This window comes from Atractosteus spatula, chromosome 7 (assembly GCF_055471065.1).
Source record: "Atractosteus spatula isolate fAtrSpa1 chromosome 7, fAtrSpa1.hap1, whole genome shotgun sequence".
NCBI classification, from domain to species: domain Eukaryota; kingdom Metazoa; phylum Chordata; class Actinopteri; order Semionotiformes; family Lepisosteidae; genus Atractosteus; species Atractosteus spatula.
In genome coordinates this window covers 51831776-51853695 of record NC_142712.1, presented here as the reverse complement: position 1 = coordinate 51853695, position 21920 = coordinate 51831776, and the positions used below count along the sequence as shown (strand labels likewise).

Sequence of the window (21920 nt, the reverse complement as noted above, 5' to 3'; positions counted from 1 at the left end):
ATAGGAAAGGAAGATTGCATCTTATGGGCCAAGCTGAAATCCTTAGTGAGAAGGATCTAAATTAGTGCTGTAATCTTGTTTTTATCATTGTAAGTCTCCTTCACATGGATGGTGCTACAGGAATTTAAACAGAAACTCATGACTCACGCACTGGAGTACCTTAACATATTGTTGAGAATACGAATTATCATACAGATTTTCGTACATGTTTTAGCAGTGTAGTAACAGTAGATCAGTCTCAGGAGGATTTTATTACTGCTGTATAATGATTGATTGGCACCACAGACCAAAGCTGTTTTTATCTGATTCCACACCTATTCCTCTACAAAAAAAAATGCTTGTTAGTTTCTTATCATCTACTTAGTTTATTCTTCTCCCCATTGTTTACACAGAGTACCAAATTAATGTCATTGTTGGAAGTGGTTCCATTTTGTGTAAGATCAGAGTGCAGAACTTATTCTTACACATAAAATAAAAGCATACCTTTGTTTTTGCACATTCTGCACTTACTGTATCATGAGGACGTATTTGTTGGTGTGGGTAAACTCTGACTATTGAGCCTTTTGTTCCTTTTTTTCACAGGGTAGCTTATAGAAACAGTGTTTCTTCTTTTGCTATTAACAAAAGCGGAACCATTTTTAAATGTGTTTTTTTAAATGGGAAACTCAAATGTATGCATGAAGGAAGCCTACAGGGACAATGTTAGCTCTGCAGAAAGACCTTGCAAGTATTATTCCATTATGAACAGAAGCAAAGAAATCTCGGTGTAAACAAGGTTATCTTTATTAAGACATGCTTTCCATAGCAACATTTTTTCGCAGAATTGCTAAAGGCAAATAAAATCTTATTAATAGTAAGTGCTTTTTACAATATATTACAAAATGAAAAGAAAACATTAAAATAAATATTTTAATAAAATAACCAACCAATTCATGTTTTTTTCAATTTGATTTTAGGCTTTAAGGCTTTAGCCTGTTCTAATCTATAAAGCCAGATAATTTAAGCCATGCTCACTATATAGTTGTCTGAACAAATTCTTCTTAATCATTTATCTTCAACTTTGATTATTTACAAGGGTAAACATAAACATGGTATATCCTGAGGTTATGTCATGGAATTGAAAATATGTCACTATTTTAAAAAATGAAATTATAAATATGCTGTATTTCTAAAAAGAAAAAAAAAGAAATGACCTGAAACATATTTGCACTCCTACTGTGAAGTTCAACCACCCATTCTGAAAACAGAATGTATCTTGAGTAATACAGTATGTGTAAGTGAATGTTTCAAAATGGCTGAAAACACTAGTGGCTTTCACTGAGAATAGGGTAAACTCAGGACGAAACCATTCTCTTAAAGGCAAAAGAGTCAATTCATGGGACAAAAAACAAAGCTCATATTTTTAAAAACGATAAAACACACAGCTCCAAATCACTCCCCAGATGTGAAAGTGAGCATGACAGTACCATTTCCCAGTTCCCTCTGTCTGGAATGAAACAAGAACAACCAAGAACTGATTCTGATGTAACAGGGGGAACAGGAGAAAAAGCAAAAATACAATTACCCACAATGAATCAGTAGATTAAGACATTTTACTAACCTTCCTTACTGTCATAAAACCAGAAACAGCTGGAATCTCCCATCCTTGCAGTATGGACTACTCTGTTCATAGTCTTCACTTCATTATACAGTTTATTATAGATTGTATTTATCTCACACACAGTAACATAAGATCAGGTGTCACCCTTGCTTTAAAATCTGAAGTGGAAGATAAACTGTGCCTTTTGACAAAGATTACAGATCAAATCAAATTCCACAAATTATTCTCTGTCTTTGTACAGAGAGAGGGTTTAAAAGAACAGTTCCACGGTAAAATGGGAAATAAATCTTGATAATTAAATACAGTATCACATTATGCATCCATAAGGGCAATGTGAAGTTAAAAGATTAAATTATCCACAGATTGAAGGTTTACATCTGGAATTGGGTTTTAGCTAATAATTAGGTGCCCTTGAAATTGACACAATCCAGAGTCTTAAAACTTCCAAAACTGTACTCTGATACTCTAATATTCGAGAACTCAGTGAAGTGATAACAGAGCATGCACTAAAACTCTTGAGGTACTAAATGGAAAAACAGTACACATTTTCTAGGCCTCTCCAGTAGGAATCCAGAGGCTCTAATTACAACTGCTCTACAGCCTTCTTGGTAGTAATTCAGCACAGCTGGCATTTCTCACAGTCACATCATTCACAACACGTCATAATGGAAACATCGCTGCTCTGGCGTCAGCAAATTCATCTCAAATGCAATCAGCCTCTATATTTCAAATGGTTAGTGATTGTGCTGATCACGAATGCTCCTTGTGAGCCAGGAACCTCTAAGAAGCCAGTGCTTTTAGCACCTGTAATGGAACCAGAGTTCCCTGCAGCCCTATGTTTACTTTACCACACTGTCATTGGTGACTGTATAGAAAATTAAATTCTTGCATTAGGCTGAGATTCCTAGGTTTTTACACACAGTACCAATGAACATGTATATACATACTGTATTTATCAACTCACAATCACAACTTAATAAGCAGACAACTTATTCCTCTTTCAACAGCTTTCAATTTGACTAATACTCATTTTTGTTGTGAGTTATTCAGGAAGCAGTCAGTTCCTGTTGATTATTTATAAATCTTATATAAAATGCTGCTTAGGTCTACATGTTATGGTTGTAAAATAAAGTCAGTCCTGACAAGTGCCTGTTTTACATGAATCCCCCAGACTGTAGCCTGAAGACACATCACCAAACATGGACCAAAACTATCTGACACAATGGTTTATATTATATACAAAAAATATATGTAATTATTAGATTTATTAAAAAAAGATGCTCAGTTATTTCCCTGCACATACTAGTTTTACCTGGCATATTACCATTCTCCATTATACAGTACTGATGTATCTCAGAGAAGTGCTATTTATCCTCCATAATTGACTAATTTAGTATAATTATAACTCTCCCACACTGGAATATTTTAAATACCTTTTAATTAATGCTTAAAATAACTACAATTTCTACTCAACTTGTTATAGATTATTACAGTTGTATAATTACTAAGTATTTTTTCTTAGTTATAAAAGTGAATATGATACATGATATGCTATAAATTTAGTTGGCTAGGCTTTGCTCACCTGTACAGTATTAGTTATCAACAGCAGTGTTACAAAGAGGCACAAGACCTTGATTTTACATTTAAAACCATATCACTGAGTGATGCAATCAGTAAATCAGGTAAATCTTCACTTAACTGTACAATGTATTTACAATATTTTCTGACTCATTCAGACCAGTGACTGTTGATGGGTAGAAAATGAACAGGCTGTGTAGCAGAAAAAATGTCTGTGTATCAAGTCCAAATACTCAGACTTGGCTTTAGAGAAGACATAAATAACAGTGCAGTCATTGAAAAGTTTTTTTTCTAAAATACCTGTGGCAGCCGTGACTAATTTTCTTATCTACAGCATAGTTTTCCAAGAATACCTGGATGAGTTCACTTAATACGTGGAATGTCTCTGGCATTAATGAAAAAAAAAACATTTTTCTGTGAAATCTTCCTTCATTTCTTAAAAACGAATTTACCACAGGAAAATGTGTCTGCAGTTTTTACATATTTTAAATGAAAAGAGAAAAATGAAAAAGAAAGAGCAAATTTAAAAATGTCACATTATCTTAATGCATTTATTTATGAGGAGAATTTCTTTAAGTATAGACCTCAGAATTTGTAATTACTGTATATGTGTGTTTGGCCCATAACTTGGAAAAAGCCATTAAGGCTTTATCATGTCCAAGACAACCTTGAATTCCAAGAGTAATTTTGCATGCAGTTGATCTGTATTTGAAAAGTATCAAAATTACATTACAGTATATAACAGAAAACCTGAATATTCTTGAGGATTCAGTGTGTGTCATACAAAATATTGGACTGATAGCAACTGCTTTTAGCACTTCATTATATTAATTTGGTGACATTACACCAAATTTTACACAATATAGAGTAGAGATTTTTACAACCTTCTCAGCCTTTCCTTCCTCATTATTAAGATGTTTGAATCAATTGCACTTTTCAGTAAATGATATTGTTATATATATATATTTCAGTAATCACTTTTATACAGGATAACATTTCTGTGTGTGTGCAATATAAATACCTTACAGGCAGTGTTAGGAAATACAGCTAACAAATAATAAATGTAACTTTATGACTTTAAATACTGTCTACTGTCACCAGCTTTTTCTCTTGCTCTTTTTACCTGCGCTGTTGGACTCTTTAAGATTCTGAACTTCTTTCAAGAACTCATCTGCTTTCCTGAGCTTTTCCACAGCTTCGTTCAGTATTTCCTCTGCAGATGGGTCTTGCGGCACTAGGCCATCGGGCAGGTTTCCTTGAGAGCCCTTGGCTGTTTTCTTCTCATCCAGTTTTTGAAGAAGCTCCTCAGTTTTCTCGAGCTCCCAGGATACTTGATTCTTCAGCTTGTTCATATCAGTATTCAAAGAACTTACATTCAGTTCCCTCATAGTCTCCTTTGGACTTTGCTGTGCTGACTCTGACAACAAGTCTCCCGTTGAAGCAAATTTTCCTTTTGATATTCGTTTCAGAGGCACTGGAGGGGGACTTGGCTGCATGATGCGTTTGCTCTGCACCAGTTGTTGTACTGAAGCTACTTTGTCTGCATCCTGGAAACACATCTCCTTTGCTTTTTCTGTGGTGCGTGGCTCCTCTTCCAGCCTGGAAGCCATCTCCTCTTCCGCTTTGTCTTCATCTCCACTGTCTTCACTCAGATTTTCCCTGCTGCCACTGAGAGCTGTGGTTGAAGCCCTCATGTTGTCACTTTCAGATTCGTCCCCTGATTGGCTGCTGTGGGTGCTGTTGTCTGACTTCACATCTTCTTGTTCGCCTGCAGAAGGACTTGAAGGCTCAGGGCTCTTTCTCATACTCTTCAGATCCACATTTTCACTATTGGGCTCTTGAGAGAGAGGACCATCTTCTTTAGGTTGGGATGGTTTCACACTTTCTGGTGCATCTGGTTGAGTAGTTGTTGCACTGTCTTCAGGCGGAATCTTTTGCTTTGCTTCTGCAAGCCAAACAACACCTGATGCCTCCCCGGTATCAGATGGTTGATCACTAGCAGTTGTCTTGATAAGGGGTTTCAGGGGTTTTTTCTTGGGAGGAGCAGGAGGTGCAGAATTCTTTATGATGGGTTCTGGAGACAGGGATTTGGGTTTAGGAGGAGGGGATGAGGGCTTTAGGGTTTCCATTTCTGCGCTGGAGCCAGCTGCAGGAGTAGCCTCCGTCTCCACTTCAGAAGGGCTGGGAGCCGCAACCTGCTCATCTGCAGAAGGGGTTGGGGGACAGGAAGCATCCTGGGCAGGAGGAGTTTCTGCAGACTCCTGCAGTTCAGAGACTGGAGGACTAGTTTTGATTTCTTGGGGCTGGAGGACTTCGTCTGGTGGACTGGCAGGAGACGCATCTTCAGCTTCCTCGCCTCCCTGATCGGTGTTGTCAGCAGCCAGGGAATCCTCTGAACCCTCCTTGTCCGCTGGTGGAGCTGGCTTCTTGTCTTTAGATGGAGGCATCGGTGGTTTGAGGTCTTTGGCAGGCGGTGATGGAGGAGCAGGTGTCTGTGCGCTGCCATCTTCTTCTGATGTGCTGCTCAGTTTGTCTGGAGGCGCTGTGGGGGCCAGGGGATCAGTACTATCACCATCAGGAGAGACCTCCTTCAATTCCTCCTTCTCAGTTAAGACACTCAGTTTGTTTTCTTTAGAAGGAGGCATGGGTGGTTTCAGGACTTTCTTCTGAGGAGTAGGTTCATCACTAGAAGTTGGCTTTCCAACTTCGTTAATATCATTTGCATCAGTGAAAACAGGGTGGTTTCCATTGGGGGTGTTGTCAACCGCATCAAGATCAAGCCTCAAAATCCCATCGGATGCCACACTGGCAACCTGTAAAATCAAGCGGACAAGTTCATGTTTCTGTAAGTTAAAGTCTAACAGTGCTCTGGGCTATAACGAAGCAGCAGTTTTGTTCCCATGATCCAAAGCATGGTTGTGTCACTTACTTTGGAAACAGCAACAAAATGTTTTTGTAATTACCCATCTGATTAGTGACTGAGAAACATGTTTGTTATCCAGAATCGCTAGTGTGCTAATCCACAAAATGAAATAAACTAGTGCTGTGCAAAGCTATGTCTTCCTGATTCATGCAGGTCTGGCAAAATCAAGAAGGGCACTGTTCCCAGACTTGCAATGACCAACTGAGCATGGAAAATGGATGACTGCTAGAATAAATCTTGTTTGAAGAAAACCACCAATGGAAGATCAGCTGAATGTCAACTGGAGATCCATCTTTCATCAGTGTATTGTTGTGGAAACTACTTAGACATACATGTACCTCTTTCATATGAATCCTGGTTGGAGGTCTTCGACCATGGTTCCCTTTAGGCCTTGAGCGTGTCACATGTTCTAAAGAACAGCTCTCATCTACCTTGATCTAAAAAAGCAAAGAAAATACAGTTTGGATGAATCTTTCTGTCCTTCTCTGAGATTGAATATATAATAATACAAGAGACTGCAAAGGTGAGTAACGTATTGATTTTGGTCAGGAATTCTTCAACATTAAGCTCTGTCTGAACATTTTTAACCTTAGCCTTGAACAGTGACCATTAGGTCAGAGACCAATATGTCCAGAGACTTCAGGATATAACTAAATCCTAAAAGGTTATTCACATAGCTAACCCAGAGGATAAGGTTAACCCTGTTTCGGGATGAATAATAAATCAAGCACACAAGGTTCACCATTAGAGATTAGAAGGGAGTATATTTATGACTGAAATCGGGAAGTACTTTATACTAAAGGTGGTGGGGAATCTGGAACAAACTGTCCAATTGTTGAAGCAGCTGATTGAGAGATCAGCTCACCTGATCTCTGGATCAGTAAGCTACTGGCAATCAAATGAGGAAGACAGTTGTGATGGCTTCCTCAAATTTGTAGTCTTCTCTTCTGCTTTGAAACATTGTCTGTTAATGGCTTGTACTCAAAGTGAAATGGCCTCCTATGGTTTTGTTTGGCTTACATTCACTGTGGGTACAACAGCAATGTGGGCTGACTCTAACTTTTTGAAGTCCGAAAATATGCAGAATGTCCACAAGAAAGAGGAAACATTTACCTCATCAAATACTTTATTTTTAGCTCTGTTGATCCCATCACTCAAGGCCTTGATCCAGGCTTCCTTCTCCTCAGGACTCTGAGTCTGCAGCTTGATGTCGTGAACCTAGAAACCCCAATGGCACTGCTTTTAGATATCCAGCTTCCGAAATAGACATGGTGGTGAAGAACTCACACCTGCCACCTCTAACTATAGAGCTGCAATAACACTATTCACACCTTGCGCCCTGCCAGAAGTAAAAATGCCATTTGTATAATACACTGCTGGCACACTAGGATGGCTGAACTATTTACTGTTTCACATTTTGCCTAAATAAAAGAACAACATTTCTGTGCGCAAGTACACAGGTACAGTATATACATTTTGAAAGTAATCTTTGAATTTCAAGACCTGACCAATCTCCTAAGAAATAAATATTGTTTGCAGACTCCATTGTACTAATTATTTGAAATACGCTGTAAGTAATTAAGATTCAGGCAAGCCTGAGCAGAGGAAGAAAGTGGGCTTACATCAGGCTGACGCCTTTGGGACTGAGCTGCAGTGTAAAGAAGGCCTTTGTTGCTTTTAAATGACCTCATAGCCACAAGTGGCCAATACTTTATGCTTTGATTCTGAGGTTGCCAAGGAATACACTGTGTGGCAGCCAAGTTCGGTTGCCCTTAAATATATTTTGTTAGCCATTCATTTTGTCTGTGCAGCTTGCAGATTTTTTTCCTGCCAGTACACTTTCCTGACTGAGAACTCAGGCACTATGTCTCAGGGGAAATATCAGCTTTATTAATATTAATACTTCATTGATTCATACAGGCAGAGTCTGCATTTGTATAGTTAACATTCTACAGGCTTCTCTGTCTAAAGGATCAAGGATATCCTAACAAGCTGAATAGCTAGAGAGGCCAAATGATCTTCTCTCACTTGTAAACTTTCTCATGCAATCTTTTTTTTCACAAGATTACAAAAATTAAATGTTTTAGACACTTTCAAAAATATTTATTTTTGATCCAGCTTTTCTCACATGGCTCCCAACTTTGTCGGTTTTGCTTCCCTCAAGTGATCGTACAGAATTTACTGAATCAACACAACTTGCACAGGTTCAGAATCTACCTGCAACCTGATCAAATATAAAGTAGGTAGCTGCGTCAGCATGTGTCAGCTGCAATAAAATATAATACTACTGAACTTCTTTTATTTATGGCGAACAAACGTGCAAAAACAAAACATGGAAAATTAAAGCCGTAGTTAGGGCTCTGCTCTGCTCCAAGGTGTTACAGTGGCCTGACAATCGGACTGGACGCTGAGTCCAGGGCTGAAGAGAAAACCCAAACCGCCTTGTCTGCCTTTGAACTGTTTGCTCAAGCCACTACACCAAGCTGCTTACTGTCCAAAAAAAACACGGAAGATAACAAACACTTTGTCAAACAAAATCACCTACAGGAAACAATGGAAAAGAAAAGAAAATATACAGTGTGATCCTTTGAGCCTATCTAACAGAGCCGGGAATTCAACCATCTCCTGGGGAAAATATCCATGACCTAATAATTCTCTACTAAATACAAACAATTACACTGTAAAGCTGTTTGATTCTGGCTTTCTAAGTTGTTTTTTCCCCTCACTGATAACATCAACACTGGGGATGTGTCACTGGGGATGGGCTCCAGATGAGTACCTCGCCTCTCATAAATTAGCTGCCATCCTGTTTTGATTTATCTTCCAGGAATATTATTATGCATAGCCGTTATCTGTATGTGACCTATTGTTCTGCAGCACTGGTGTGGGGAGGGCAGTGTGTTTCCCTGCTGGTCTCTGATCCCCAGGCCCGGTGGTGTGCGTTTGTGTGTTTCTGTTTGTGCATGGCAGCTGGGAATGAGGCTTCGCTCTGAGGGTCTCCGTTTCCAAACACAAAACAAATGCATCGCCAGAGTTATGGTCCATTAGAGTTACAGTTGCCCTCAACGGAAAATAATGAATTTCAATTAGTGTTACTGGAATTCATTTTATGTGGTTGAAAAAAAAGTAAACTGAAATTTACAGCTTCACAGCATGTGGGGTCTGGGCTATAGCAGTGGTTTATTGCTGAGCAAAGTCTTGGGATCAAAGCAGGATGTAAACACCTGTTATACTAGCAGGGCATCGTTTTCCCAAATTGATACTTCTAGATTTTTTCAGCTGTTAACTGCTAAGGTTTCATTATGCAACCCTTCAGATCACCCAGGATTATTTTGATCTTAATGTCTCCTAAATCTACAGTTGCTCTCTTGCATTGAATTCAGAATTTCCTAGTCTGGTCCGTGAGCCACAGAGGAAAGAAAAGCTGACATGCTAAGATCCATAGTTTTCAGCTGTTTGAAGCTGCATGTAAAAGCCAGTTTGCTACTGGGGTCAGGGATGCTTGCCAAACTCCCTGTTTCATCATCTGTTAGTAATAGGGCATTTTTTTAGCAGTTAGGTTGCTTTTTTTACTTTTTACAGTTTTTCCCCCATGTTTAATTTTAGAAAAAAACATCAGTGGCATTTTATTATGCATAAAGAGGATTTTAGAAACAAAAACTCCATCATAAATACATAGCGTACGATATTTATTGGGCTTTTCGTTTCCCTCAACACAGCTACAGGCAGACAGAATTAGTTGTTAGTTTATTTGGCTGATATGTTTACCCAATAAAAAGCACATTTGTACATCTGTTTATAGAACTAGTCATTTTATCAGCTCAGGTCATTTTATCAGCTTGAGGGAAGAATCCAGCTCAGGAAGAGTCCCACCAGGGATTTGAACCCAAAACCTTCTTCTTACAAGTCCAGACTCCTAAGAACTATTCCATAGTTCCTGGTGATACATAATTAATGCTTTGCATACAAATAACATTTTGTGTATGCAAATATGAGATCACTCTTAGTTTTTTTAAAAAAAGAGAAATTGTTCTATGAATAACAACACTGATTTATAGCTTTTCAAGGAATGCTTAAGAAACTGCAAGGACCTCTGTAATCTTAACCTTGTTATTCAAAAGTTATTTTAGTTATCTGAGAAAATACTGAAGCTTGCTGGAAACACAATTACAACTAAGCCTGGGAAATCTGCCCTGAAACATTTAAGGTAATTAAACTGATGCATGATTTCACCTTTTGTTTTGTTTTTTCTGATATTACAGTCTTGCCCAAGCTCTCCCTCTGTTCTTTCTGCTTAGAAAGGCTTGCAGCTCCAATAAGCAGGGAAGAACAAACTATTCTTTGATGCCAGCAGAGGGAGTTACCAATAGTTTGGATTTAGGGCACTGTGCCTAGTCTTCCAGCTAAACTAAGAGGTGTGCTATTGTGTTCCTGCGGTCTTGTGTCAGGCACTCTTTCACTGCTCAGGCCAGGCTCTGTTTTGGAAGCGCTGGCTTGAAATTACTTTTCATTTCATTTCTAATGATGAAAAGAACTCACAAGGGCAAGGGACACCTAAACCAATATTCTTTATTCCAATATTTAGCACACAGGACTGAGAACATCAATGCTGGTTTGTGGTTGTTTTGAGATTAAGATTTAGATTAATAAGTTTATTTCAGTGATCACTTCTCTAATGTCCATACTGCTTTTGGAAAACACAGGAGCTACTGTCAGCCATGCTGAATTCAGAGTTGAAATTTGTTATAGATTTTTTATTCATACACTTGGGAAGGACAGAATGAAAAAAAAACGCCCTCCTTTGGTTTTCTTTGATTTACTTCCTTGGCTGATGGGAGATCTTTTGATAGGAGTGTAAGAGAACTCGTGGGGGTTTAATTGAATAATTGATTAGCAAATGAACTTGGTCACACTATACGAAAACATCTGGCCAAGCCACTGGTAATTAAGAAACCTCTCCTGACACGGGAATAGAGTTAGTTCAATTGTTGGAGTGTGTGGAACTTGAAAAATGTCTCAAAATTGTTTTGGTTTAATACATGTTTGTGCTCTATTTGTCCTCTTTTATTCTGTTTTCTAGGACAAATGTGCTGACACTTCAAGACCTGGGCACCACCTTTTGCTCTAACACTGTGTATTAAATAACATAACCTAAAGCATAGAGCTGACGTTTTCTAAAACATGATTATTTGTGGAACATAATACCTTACCTCCTTCTGAACTAGATAGCCACAATCTACTGCCGCCACAAGACCATGTGGCTGAAGGAGGTTCCAGGCAGTCACTGGACCGATCATCCACAAAGACATATAGAGCTATTCATATCTTTACAAAAATACCATGAAATGGTGTCTGCATTCTTCTCGTTAAAAACAACCTCTTACCAACAGATAGCAGAGCATGCTATTAAGGTTAAAGGCTGCTCTATAGTTTCTGTCCCCACCAGTTGAAACAGCACTGAATGGCAGCTTTGATATTCTCTACCTAATGGTTTTGCTGCCTCCACTTCAATTCAGCACACAGGACTGAGAACATGAATGCCGGTCTGTGGCTGTTTTGATAAGACCACAAGTATTTGCATACTGGGCTCTGCCACCAAGCATTCCAGCCTGAGCCCAAGAAGGCCGTGGGACCAAAACAAGAACTTCAGGTAGAAACTGATCCAGGCGCGTGACCGTAACGATGAGAAATGGCCGCTACAAGAGGTGAGCTGCTGTCATGGGTCTCAGTCCCTTCACACAAATCTTTGAAAAGGGGAAGCACTCCCAAAATGACAGAATGTAATTATAAACTGAGCAGAAATACTTTTTTTCTAAACAAGAGCTGCTAGAAAACAGAGTCTGTTAAAAGCAATGTGTGGGTTAGGTGAAATAATCCGTATGTTGGCTTTTGCACCATAGAAGTGCTCTTCCTATAAAGGGTGACTGGTCTTTTCTAGGCTTTAAAGTACAATGAGCAGGGACATCTTGTGCAGCACTTCTGTTTCCTCTCTGTTGCCTGTAGAAAGTTCCCTTCATGGTTGCGCTCCCCTCTAGCTCAGCTATTTAAAATGTAATTTTTTTATTTTTTACCTTTAATCTGTACCACTGGAAAAACAGTGAGTATTGTCTATTTTACTTCCTGTTTTTACTTCGTTCACTTTACCCTGTATTAAGGACACCTGCCTGGCAGAGAAGGTTTGATGGCACAGGACGTTGGGGGCTTCACCTGGGTAGAACTTCTCTGCATTTAAACCAATGCCAATGGAACACCAGGATTTTTTTATTGTTTTAATCCAAGTGTTTCATCTAGGAGTGTTTATGGGTATATCTTCAAAAGACCTAAACACACAAGCAAACACCATAGACTGCCAATCCCAAGGACAGACAGCCGAGCTAAAGCAGAGAGCTGACACTTACCTTACTCCCAGATTTGGGGGCTCGAATTAAAATTAACCTGTTTCTCTTTTTAAAAGCACTCCGTAGCTCATGACATTTATCATAGTTCTCCAGGTCAACTTTTTCCATGCAGTTCTTCAAGTCCTGCACAAAAGAGGATGCATCTTGATTAGATTCTGTCCAAAATGATGCCTCTGAAATGAGCCAAATGGCTGATAACATTGTTATTTAACTTAAATAAACCTTGCACTATTGTTATAACCTTTGGAAGTGACTGGGAGAGCTATATATCAAACTAACTAGACATAACTGAACTCTGCATGTCTGTAGAAAAGAACAGTTGGTTTTATACCGCTCTCTTGACTTTGTAACTATCCTGTTTTAAAAGATTATATATAGAGTAATAATGACTGTCAGCCCACAAAGATCAGAGTCTCAGTATAGATTTTACCACAAATTAAAGGTTTAAGAAATAACTTCAAAAGGGCAAATAAGCCTTCCACAATCATGCATTTCAGATGCTGAGGTGTAGAACTAAGACCTGTACTGCACACTGCCAAGCTGTGGCTCAGTAACACACAATGTCCTTGAACATCTCATTTGGACAAACAACTGTGACAATGTACAATGTGCAGGCAGCAGGACAATTAATCTCACTAAGAAAAAGCACCCAATGCAATGAAAATGGCAAGTGCTACGACTTTGAAATATTCATACTTTTTATGATAAAATGACTTAATTTCCTCATTACTTGCAGCTGGTTCTAGACATGGAGCAATTTATCAAGGATGTCAGCTTTCCTGGCTTATTATCTAAAAAGAGTAACCAGTTTGTTCATTTTTAATATAAAACTATCAACACATGACTGTCATAGCAACAGATTTTTCTTTCAAGCATAACATGCAACAAATGATTTAATGTCTGATTTACCTCATTGTCATAGACCAGTATCTCTGTCCTCTCCAACTGAATGTAGCGATCCTTGTATGTCCCCAAAATCTTCCCAGAGGACTTCTTGATCCAGCCAGCCTTCTCTGGAACCTTCACAGCTTTAGGCTGTTCCTTCTGCTCCTTCCCATCCTGTACCAGACGGAGGAATACAGCAGGGGACAATAATCAATTAGTGTGCTCAGAAAAGCGTGCATAACTGGAATCTGGCAAATGAAGTGCACCACAACAGTCCCAGCAAAAACCCAATACCCTGACAAGATGTTTCTGCTTTGCAACAGGCAGGAGAGCTAAGTGAAACTAAGTGGGTTGTCAGGTCTGATATTTCCTTTGCCTGATACTGTAAAAACGAAGCATCAGTGCAAGGCTGCTAAATTTAGATTGTTAAAACCTTTTCTTCCCCCAGACATTTATTTCATATTCAGCTTTAACCCACCTACGGTATTATGACAGTTGCTCCTTGAGACCTTATGCCATTCAGAAGTATTTCATAACCTTGGGACAGTATCTGGTACACAGTCAATATTATTCAGGAAATCCCAAAGTACACAAAGACAAATTTCTGGAGAAATTGTCGTGCTGTTTAGTCTTCTAAACAGCGGTCAGCCCTTTACATACTAAGAGGCCTTTTGAGAACATATTAGCAAAACCTGCAGATTCAGCTGGGCGTATCCTACGCCAAGCGAACTTGAAAAAATTAGACAGGAAACAAATGCTCCTGTAAGTTCCCCAATTTTCACATCACAACGCACGGAAAAAGGCAGAAGTATGAAACAGCTATCAACAGCAGATGGGAATATAGATTCATTAATGGTTCATTGTGTAATTCTCTTTAGTTCCGAAAGAAAATTACAAGTACCTTTAGATACTTGGCTGAAATCCCAGTCTTTCCTAACTATACAAGGAAATTCCACAGGATATCTTATTAAGGGTCAAGTTAGCTGTTTTTCCACTTTCACTGGGCTTGCTAGCCATTGGGAGACTTCTGTGCTGCTGTAACGCTGCAGGCATTCAGGAGGAAAGTGCTTGGAATAAAAAAATAGTAGACTTCTAATGCTGCAAAGATCATGCATTCTTGTTCTAAAAAGAAACTCAGAGCAGTCTGGATACAAGTCAGCAGCCAGCACCCTGTGAGGGGATCACTAATGAAGAGGGGTAGAGTGTGACTGAGCTTAGTTTTTCCCATGTCAGTGCAGGGAAATTGAACATTTCTCGCCACCCACGGGAAGAAAAATACATGGTTAAAATATTAATCCAGGCATTGTCTGGGCGTGGTGCAGAAAATCATATTCTCAAACAGCTGAGCGCAGCTTTTTATAGCAGGAACACTGCTGGTCCCCACATTAGGCATGATGGAATTAATAAAGGTTTACACACACAAAAAACAAAACCTTTCAAAAAATGCCTAGCCCTTAGCATTAAGAAAACAATTTTTATTGGTCATATAAAAGCAAAAGCTATGATGTATTGCCCAATATAGGCTTTACCCCAAAGCCGAGTTCAGACAGAAAAGGAGTGTTGCTAAATTAATTGGCAGTTTGGAATACATCTAAACCATGTTTTGCTGTTTAAGAAAGTGCTTCTTCTAGAAGTGCTTAAATGATTATCGGCAAAATAAGAATTTGCTTTCTGTGATCCTTAACGTTTCTCTAATAAATAAATGAATAGATTCAATCTGGACGTATCTGAACCATGTGAAATATTTTCATTCATAAGAATCACAGAGTTTTCATTTCTGTGACATACAGTGGAATTCCTGTCACAAATACGCATTTTGAAATGAAAAACAAAAGCAAGTTTTTTGGCAAAAGCACAGATATTCCTCAGCTCACACGTGTTCCATATAAAATCAGCTGCAGAAAAAACAAGTTGCATCTGTGATACATTTAAAACCTTCTGAGCACTGACCCTTTGCTGCCTTGACCAGCCTGTTGTGTGCCTCAAAGTCCGTGTGATCCTGTTTTCACAGGGCTACTAATCAGGGGGGAGGAAACAGCAGTCAAGTACCCCGTCACTCAGACTGTAGCTAAATAAGAGAAATTCTGAGGCTTCAAAATATCTCTCAATACAAGGAAGTTTCAGAGCAGCCAAAAGTCCAACCAGAAATGCAGTACAGTGGAAAAAGTTATAAAACTTTAGTGTCTGTTTTAATATTAACACGTATTGTACTCCATTGGCTGTACCAGTGTCACAGGGGTTAAAACTGGACTGTTTTTATCCATATACTGCAATATACAGTGTGTTGCCAACCTTAATCTAAAATGGTGTATTTCACTTCTAGGGTATAAGAGCCTAAAATAAATGGTAATAATTCAGACTGGCCATAAATATGCAATAAAACTATCTTTCACGTAAGCACATGCCTTCATTTTGGAAAAACGGTCAAAGTGAGGCCAACATTTTTAATCCATATGCTTTCTTTCCTTAGAAGTTTCTTTCCTCTTTTATGTTTAAAGATGAATAATCCATTAGTTATCAAGACTGGGGCAGTTTCTTAAAGCAAATCCACGAGTGACCGAGTCCCCAGACGCGAGTCTGAGACAGAGGGAGAAAATCATGGCGGAATTTGTGGTCCACACACACCAGCTGACCGAGGAAGATGGGAGGGCCGCCAACATGTGTGTGTCTTCATTTAGCAAAGCCCTCGCAGTAAATAAACCCCACCCACACCATAAGGCCCACATCTGAAATGCACTGTGATGGCAGGCAGCTGGTCTGTGTCTCAGAATGCTCTGCAAAACCGATTCCATCAAGTTATCGCTCATGACTAAACATCACCCTTAAAAAAATTAACATGGAAAGCAGGCTGGGTTCAAATTGTTCAAAAAATGTTATACTTTACAAAATGATGTGAAATTTGGTAATGATTTGGTGTGAAGTTGTTAGGACTGTAAAAAGAAGCATTTTGTTGTTTAAATACACAGCAATGAAAGGTTAGAAGTCAGTTATATTTAAAATATTACATTACATTTCAGTATACATTTGGAGATTCACATACTGGGAAAGAGAAGTTTAATGTAATGTAAAAATGCTGAAGAAAAGCCCATTCATAAAGTGGTCAGATATACACAGTAATTCTTTGTAGCCCAGGAACAATCAGTGGTTGATGTCAGTATAAAACGTACAATCTGTATTTTCTGGAACTATAGCTTAAGTGTATAAAATTACCCGCAAAGTCGAAAACTCAAGAAACAAGATTTATTTTGCAAACTAAAATAATGCAGTGTAAAAAATCAGCATTTATAAAGATCCAATAATTAGGCCTCAAAACTGATTGCCTAACTTGAGTTTGTAAAATTGATGATGATATACAAAAATAAGGCAAAATTAACCTTACAGTCATTGAAGAAAGGATTTACTTCATTAAGTCACCAAGTTTAAAGTGTTTTACTGTTCATCTATTCCCCCAGGTAGGTGAAGGGATCTCGTTTGAACTGTAAGACAGTCTCTCAGGATATCATTTACAGTATTCGAATCTACCATGCCAAAATATGATAGTTCCTGTTTTACTTTTCAATTAGTTCCCTTGCACTGGATGCAAACTTCCACAATACGCTGTGCTTCAACAAACACAGCCCAAGGCAAGACAAAAGCCATTCTTAAATCTGCCTCATAGTCAGACACGCTCATCCATCTCCCTCAAGAAAGCTCTCTCTGCTTGTCATGAAACCTCAACAAAAACTAAAAGGTTTTATGTGTGGAGACTGGATATCATGTTTAATTTAAGAGCCAAGTCTGGATCAGTGATGTGAGACCCATAAACAGCCGCACCTTCATTTGTACCTGAGTGGGCTGACCTTTTAACTTCTAAAAAAATACATTCACAACAGTACCATGCCTTTGATGCGTTTTTATAACGCGTTTCAGTATACTGCAACGCCACAATAAATGTTACAACTCAATCGTATGTTAATAGGGCCTGATTAATGGCTAATCAGAGACGCAAGGACGGCTTTAAACCCACTCTTTTAAGGGGCGAACAAAGATGGGGACTTAAAGCTGAGTTGTTATCTCATGCACTCACCAGCAACTTCATTTATATTGCTTATTTTCGAACAGTATATGTGCCGCGCCTCCCCTGTTTCCTGTCTGTATCTCTATGGCCATAATGATGGATTAGCTGCAAGCAAGCATTACAAAGTATCGGGGTACTGTGGGGCTTTCTGATCTCCGGGCTGGTGGCGGCGGGAATGCTGCAGACAGACTGACAGAGTGACAGCTGGCTCTGACAGTGCTAAACACCAGCAGGGTTGGCCATCAGTAAAATATGAAATCTGTGCTGATATGTTTTTTGTCACCTGACTTTGCTGTCTGACTTTGTTCAACGACAATGTATAAAAAAACAGCAATAATAAAATACAAATCAGAAAAGTTACTGTTACTAATTATGGTTTTATATTTAAACAGCCGAGCTGCATGAAATTCATTTTCTGTTAATTTATATACAGAACACAGTTCATAAAATCATATACATATAGCTGGACGCGTTCATCTGTTTATCAAAATTGCTACATAATATTAAACCTTCAATAAAAAATGAGCTGTTGCACATGTAATTGTCCCTCCACAACCCATTTTCTATTGTCCACTACTGTCAACCATTTTTATGAAATAACTGTAACGCTTCAGGGTTCTGGTACATAACTATTCATTATTTGTTCATTAGCCACGTTCTTGATGTGCAAGACCTGCGCAGCACAAGGACAGTTTCTTACAGGGATTTATTAGAAATGGAAAGACAAGCTCAAAATGCCTTTTGCAGTCCGGTGTACAGCCCACAGAGAGTTTTCGGGTAGTTAACAGTTAGCACCGGGGAAAAAGGTTTAACTACGATATTAGTTTCCCGAAGAAAATCCGACGTGCAAAAAGTACACGACCAAACTTCACGTAGCCCGGTACCACTAACTAACTGAGCCCAATGCGGGCAGCATATACTCACATCTTCCATGATAAGAAGGAGACCAAGATCCGCTATGTCTGGAGGAAAAGCACTCGAAGACGACTTTATCTCTCAGAAAATACAAAATATTTCTCTTATTTTAAACGTCCACCTTTTCATATCCACCATGACGCAGGGAAAGAAACAAATAACGGGGAACTGTAAAGTTTCAGCGCCGAATCTTTTCTTCTTTTCTTTTTCCTCTTTTGACTCGCTGCTACGAAACAAGTTCAGAAAAAAAGTTTGGTTTCCGGTAAAGTCCCAGTTCAAGCAGACAGCTGTTTCTTAGATGGAAGAGAATCTTCCGAGTAGGGGAGTTGCATACTGCTGATCTATAAAATATCGTCTTTTACTCGTACACACCAGGTTGTGTTTCTAAACGGGCACGGAATAGCATCAGATTCTACACACGAAAAACTCCGGAGGAAGTTTATCAGATGCCGCAAGCAGAAAGCTGCAGTACTTCAAGGAAACGAAAAAGCGCTACAAAATTAAATGAATGCGACATCCGTCCTTATAAGGCGAAGTTCTATAGCACTTGTAGGAGGATTGTCCAGCAACTTATGACCAACCGTAGCTGAGTCTTAATTAAAATGCGGGACATTTAATCCTCATCTATTACTGTACTTGCACTTAATTTTGGTGCATTTCATATTGCTCTTGCGCTATCGCCAACCCTCGACAAAGATCTCAACATTATCATACTTCTTTAATTCTAGGTGGTGCTCTTCTGAACACGTAATTACCGATGTACACACAATTAGCGACACATCATCCTGCACGCTTCTGCGCGCAACATGAACTTTTGGGTATATTTCTGTCACCTCGTCATGTTTAGTTTCGGATCGTAGAGGGCAGAGTTGTGAACAGGAAATACAGATGCGTTTGTCTTTTCACACCTTTTATGGACTATCGAAAACTTTATAACATTAGCTATAGTGCATGTACAATGAATCGTACATACAGATTGTCTTTTGGGGGCTCTCATCAATAAAGCAATTCAGGAATGTTTAGGAACACTTATTAAGAAGATATCAAGGCCTAATTTTAAGGTGCAGAGTCAAGCACAATCTTTCCATGTGGGATATAAGCCCAGAATTACTGATTGCCTATTTCATTTACAGACAATGTATGTTCAGTCTTAGATGCTTCCTGTTTTCTGAACCTTTAATCTTCAGATGATCAATATACACAACAATAAAAATGGGTTCTACAGTATGTGTGCACAATGATAACCCTCTTCTTCATAATTATTTGTACTAATATCATAATATCATGTAAAAATCATGTACTCAACCTTCAAATGATGCTTCATTCAAATGAGATTAAAACATTTCCCAGAGAAAAACATCTCTGAACATATATAAACTGTACTGCATTTTTGATTATACCTTCACACCAACAGCTTCAACTGCTGCCTGTAGCTGTGACAGATATGATTGAAGCTACTACTGTATGTCCATTATTCAGTTTTCACAAAGCCTCGCCTTAATATCCATTGTCCTGTTTTATACAAAGAGCATTTTCTGTTCCCATGTTTAAAGTCTGCAAAGAATGTACTGTAGATCTTGGTAGTACCTATTTTTATGTAGAGTAGGACTAAATTATATGAGAAAAGAACCTCAGAATCGTACAGATATAGGATTCTTCTCCTTTCATAGATTGTGAACACCAGTGTTGTTTTCATTTCTACTTGGAAGTATTAATTGTTGGAGTGCCTCTTTTCAGTAGCTCCAAATCATCGTAAAAATCCATTGGTTTCTTTTCTTATCCTCGTGAAGTAATGGCCTTCTTTATTCAGAGTTGGAATGAAGGTTCAATGCTGGCAAGAACAGGCTCAAGGCAGAATTCAAACCCATAACCTCTCAAAGTGATCCTCATGAGACCTCGCCCTGTTCGTCTTCAAAGCTTCACCTTAGATGTGGTGAATAAGACAAATAATCTTTAAATTGGACGCTGTAAAAATGGGCCTTCAAATCACCCCCTTCCTGAAATTCAGAATTCAAGTGCATATTTCTTTTCATGCAAGAAATTATAGCGTTCTCCATGCGACTGCGGTACACGATGCCGTAATGGGCTTTTCTCAGCAGCAAAAATCTGCCTTTCGACGAATAAGTTGAAAAGTGGGTACTTATTTTATTAGAAAACAATCAAATGCCATCACCTTTGGGACATAACGAGCTTCTCTGGCATGTCTGCGTTGTTTAGAGAATACCTGTCACTAACAACAACTGCTGTTTAAATGAGACATTGATTAAATCTGTTTGAGTGATCTTGGAACACAAGCAATAAAAAAGAAGTTATCACAATTGAGTTTATCTTCTTTATTGCGTTATTTTAATAGAATTCTGATTTGTTTCTTTTTTTTTTTTTCCGGTCTTGTCTTGTAGCAGTCCTGAAAAGTGTGGAAGTTTTGTCAGGGTCACTGCTGGTGCTTCCTGCAGATTTCATTTTAACATCTGTTGGTTTGAGATGCTGGTAACTTCAAAGTACCACAAGCTGCCATGTTCACAGATTATTGTATGTTCTGGAATGGAACATTCATTCCAAGACTTCCTGGTCCTGTATGTTACAGTATAGAGCAAAAGTAACTGCAATGGAGATATGGGCTAGTTTTGTAGGAAGTGAGTAAATGGCCAGTGTTCCTTTAGGGCTCATTTAGTTACAGTAGGTGAACCAGAAACATGCAAGATGCTAAGGAAGAAGTGAAAATGCATCTAAATTCATGCAACACCTAAGAGAAAAGCAAATGAAAGAAAACAGCAGTTTAAGGTAGAAGTATGTGCAATGACAGTAATTAATAGGAAAGGAGTTTCTTTCTGCTTTCTTGCAAGAGCATAAGCGTTTTTGAAGAGCCCATGATAATCCACAGGGGCGTTTGCAGATTGTCACTCGCAGAGGAGAAATTCTCCTTTAATCTTCAGATGATCAATATACACAATATCTTTAGAGTATACTGTATCTTTATATCTTTAGAGTATAAAAGTTGGAAGGGATACACATCCTAAATCGATATCTAATCAAAGTCTGCTGTTATTGCAAAATAAATTGATAAACATCCATCCATTTTCCAACCATTTTATCCAATCCAGGGTGGTGGGGCAGCCGGAATCTGTCTGGGCAAGCAATGGGCGCAAGGCAGGATACAAACAAAACTCCACACTTCTTCCCAGCACTAGATATAGGGGAAGTCTGAATATTTATTTGCTGTCATCTTGTCCTCCTTGCCCAAGCGCCCGGCTTCCTTCGGAAACACCACGCAGTTTGTTTCCTTTAGAAAAGGTTTTTAGTACTGTAAAAACAATTGGCCATGGGATTTGGAGCCCTGGAAGTTTCAGCCAAGGTTTCAACATAAATATCTGCGTCGGAATTGAAACAGCCTGTGAAACAGATGATCGCGTCTGTGAAAGAAAGCAAGTCCTTCATCCTCTTTCCAGCACTACACAAGCCTGCCCTCTCATTGGAGGATATGTGAAGAGCATGTCATACAGTTGTCAGAAGCCTGCCAAAGAAGGAGACAGTTGTTTGCATGCTAACCCTATGCAATATAAAGAA

General features: G+C 38.8%; 1 protein-coding gene across 1 annotated transcript; it reads right to left on the bottom strand.

Annotated features, from left to right (window-relative positions):
* Positions 1–761: 761 nt before the first annotated feature.
* Positions 762–18836, bottom strand: plekho2 (pleckstrin homology domain containing O2). The gene is made up of 6 exons (XM_088922259.1): positions 18366–18836; positions 13409–13558; positions 12500–12622; positions 7215–7319; positions 6440–6538; positions 762–5991 (listed from the first exon to the last, which is right to left on the bottom strand). The coding sequence occupies exons 1-6, from the start codon at positions 18372–18374 to the stop codon at positions 4273–4275; spliced, it is 2205 nt and encodes a 734-aa protein (XP_088778385.1). The 5' UTR covers positions 18375–18836; the 3' UTR covers positions 762–4272.
* Positions 18837–21920: the final 3084 nt, after the last annotated feature.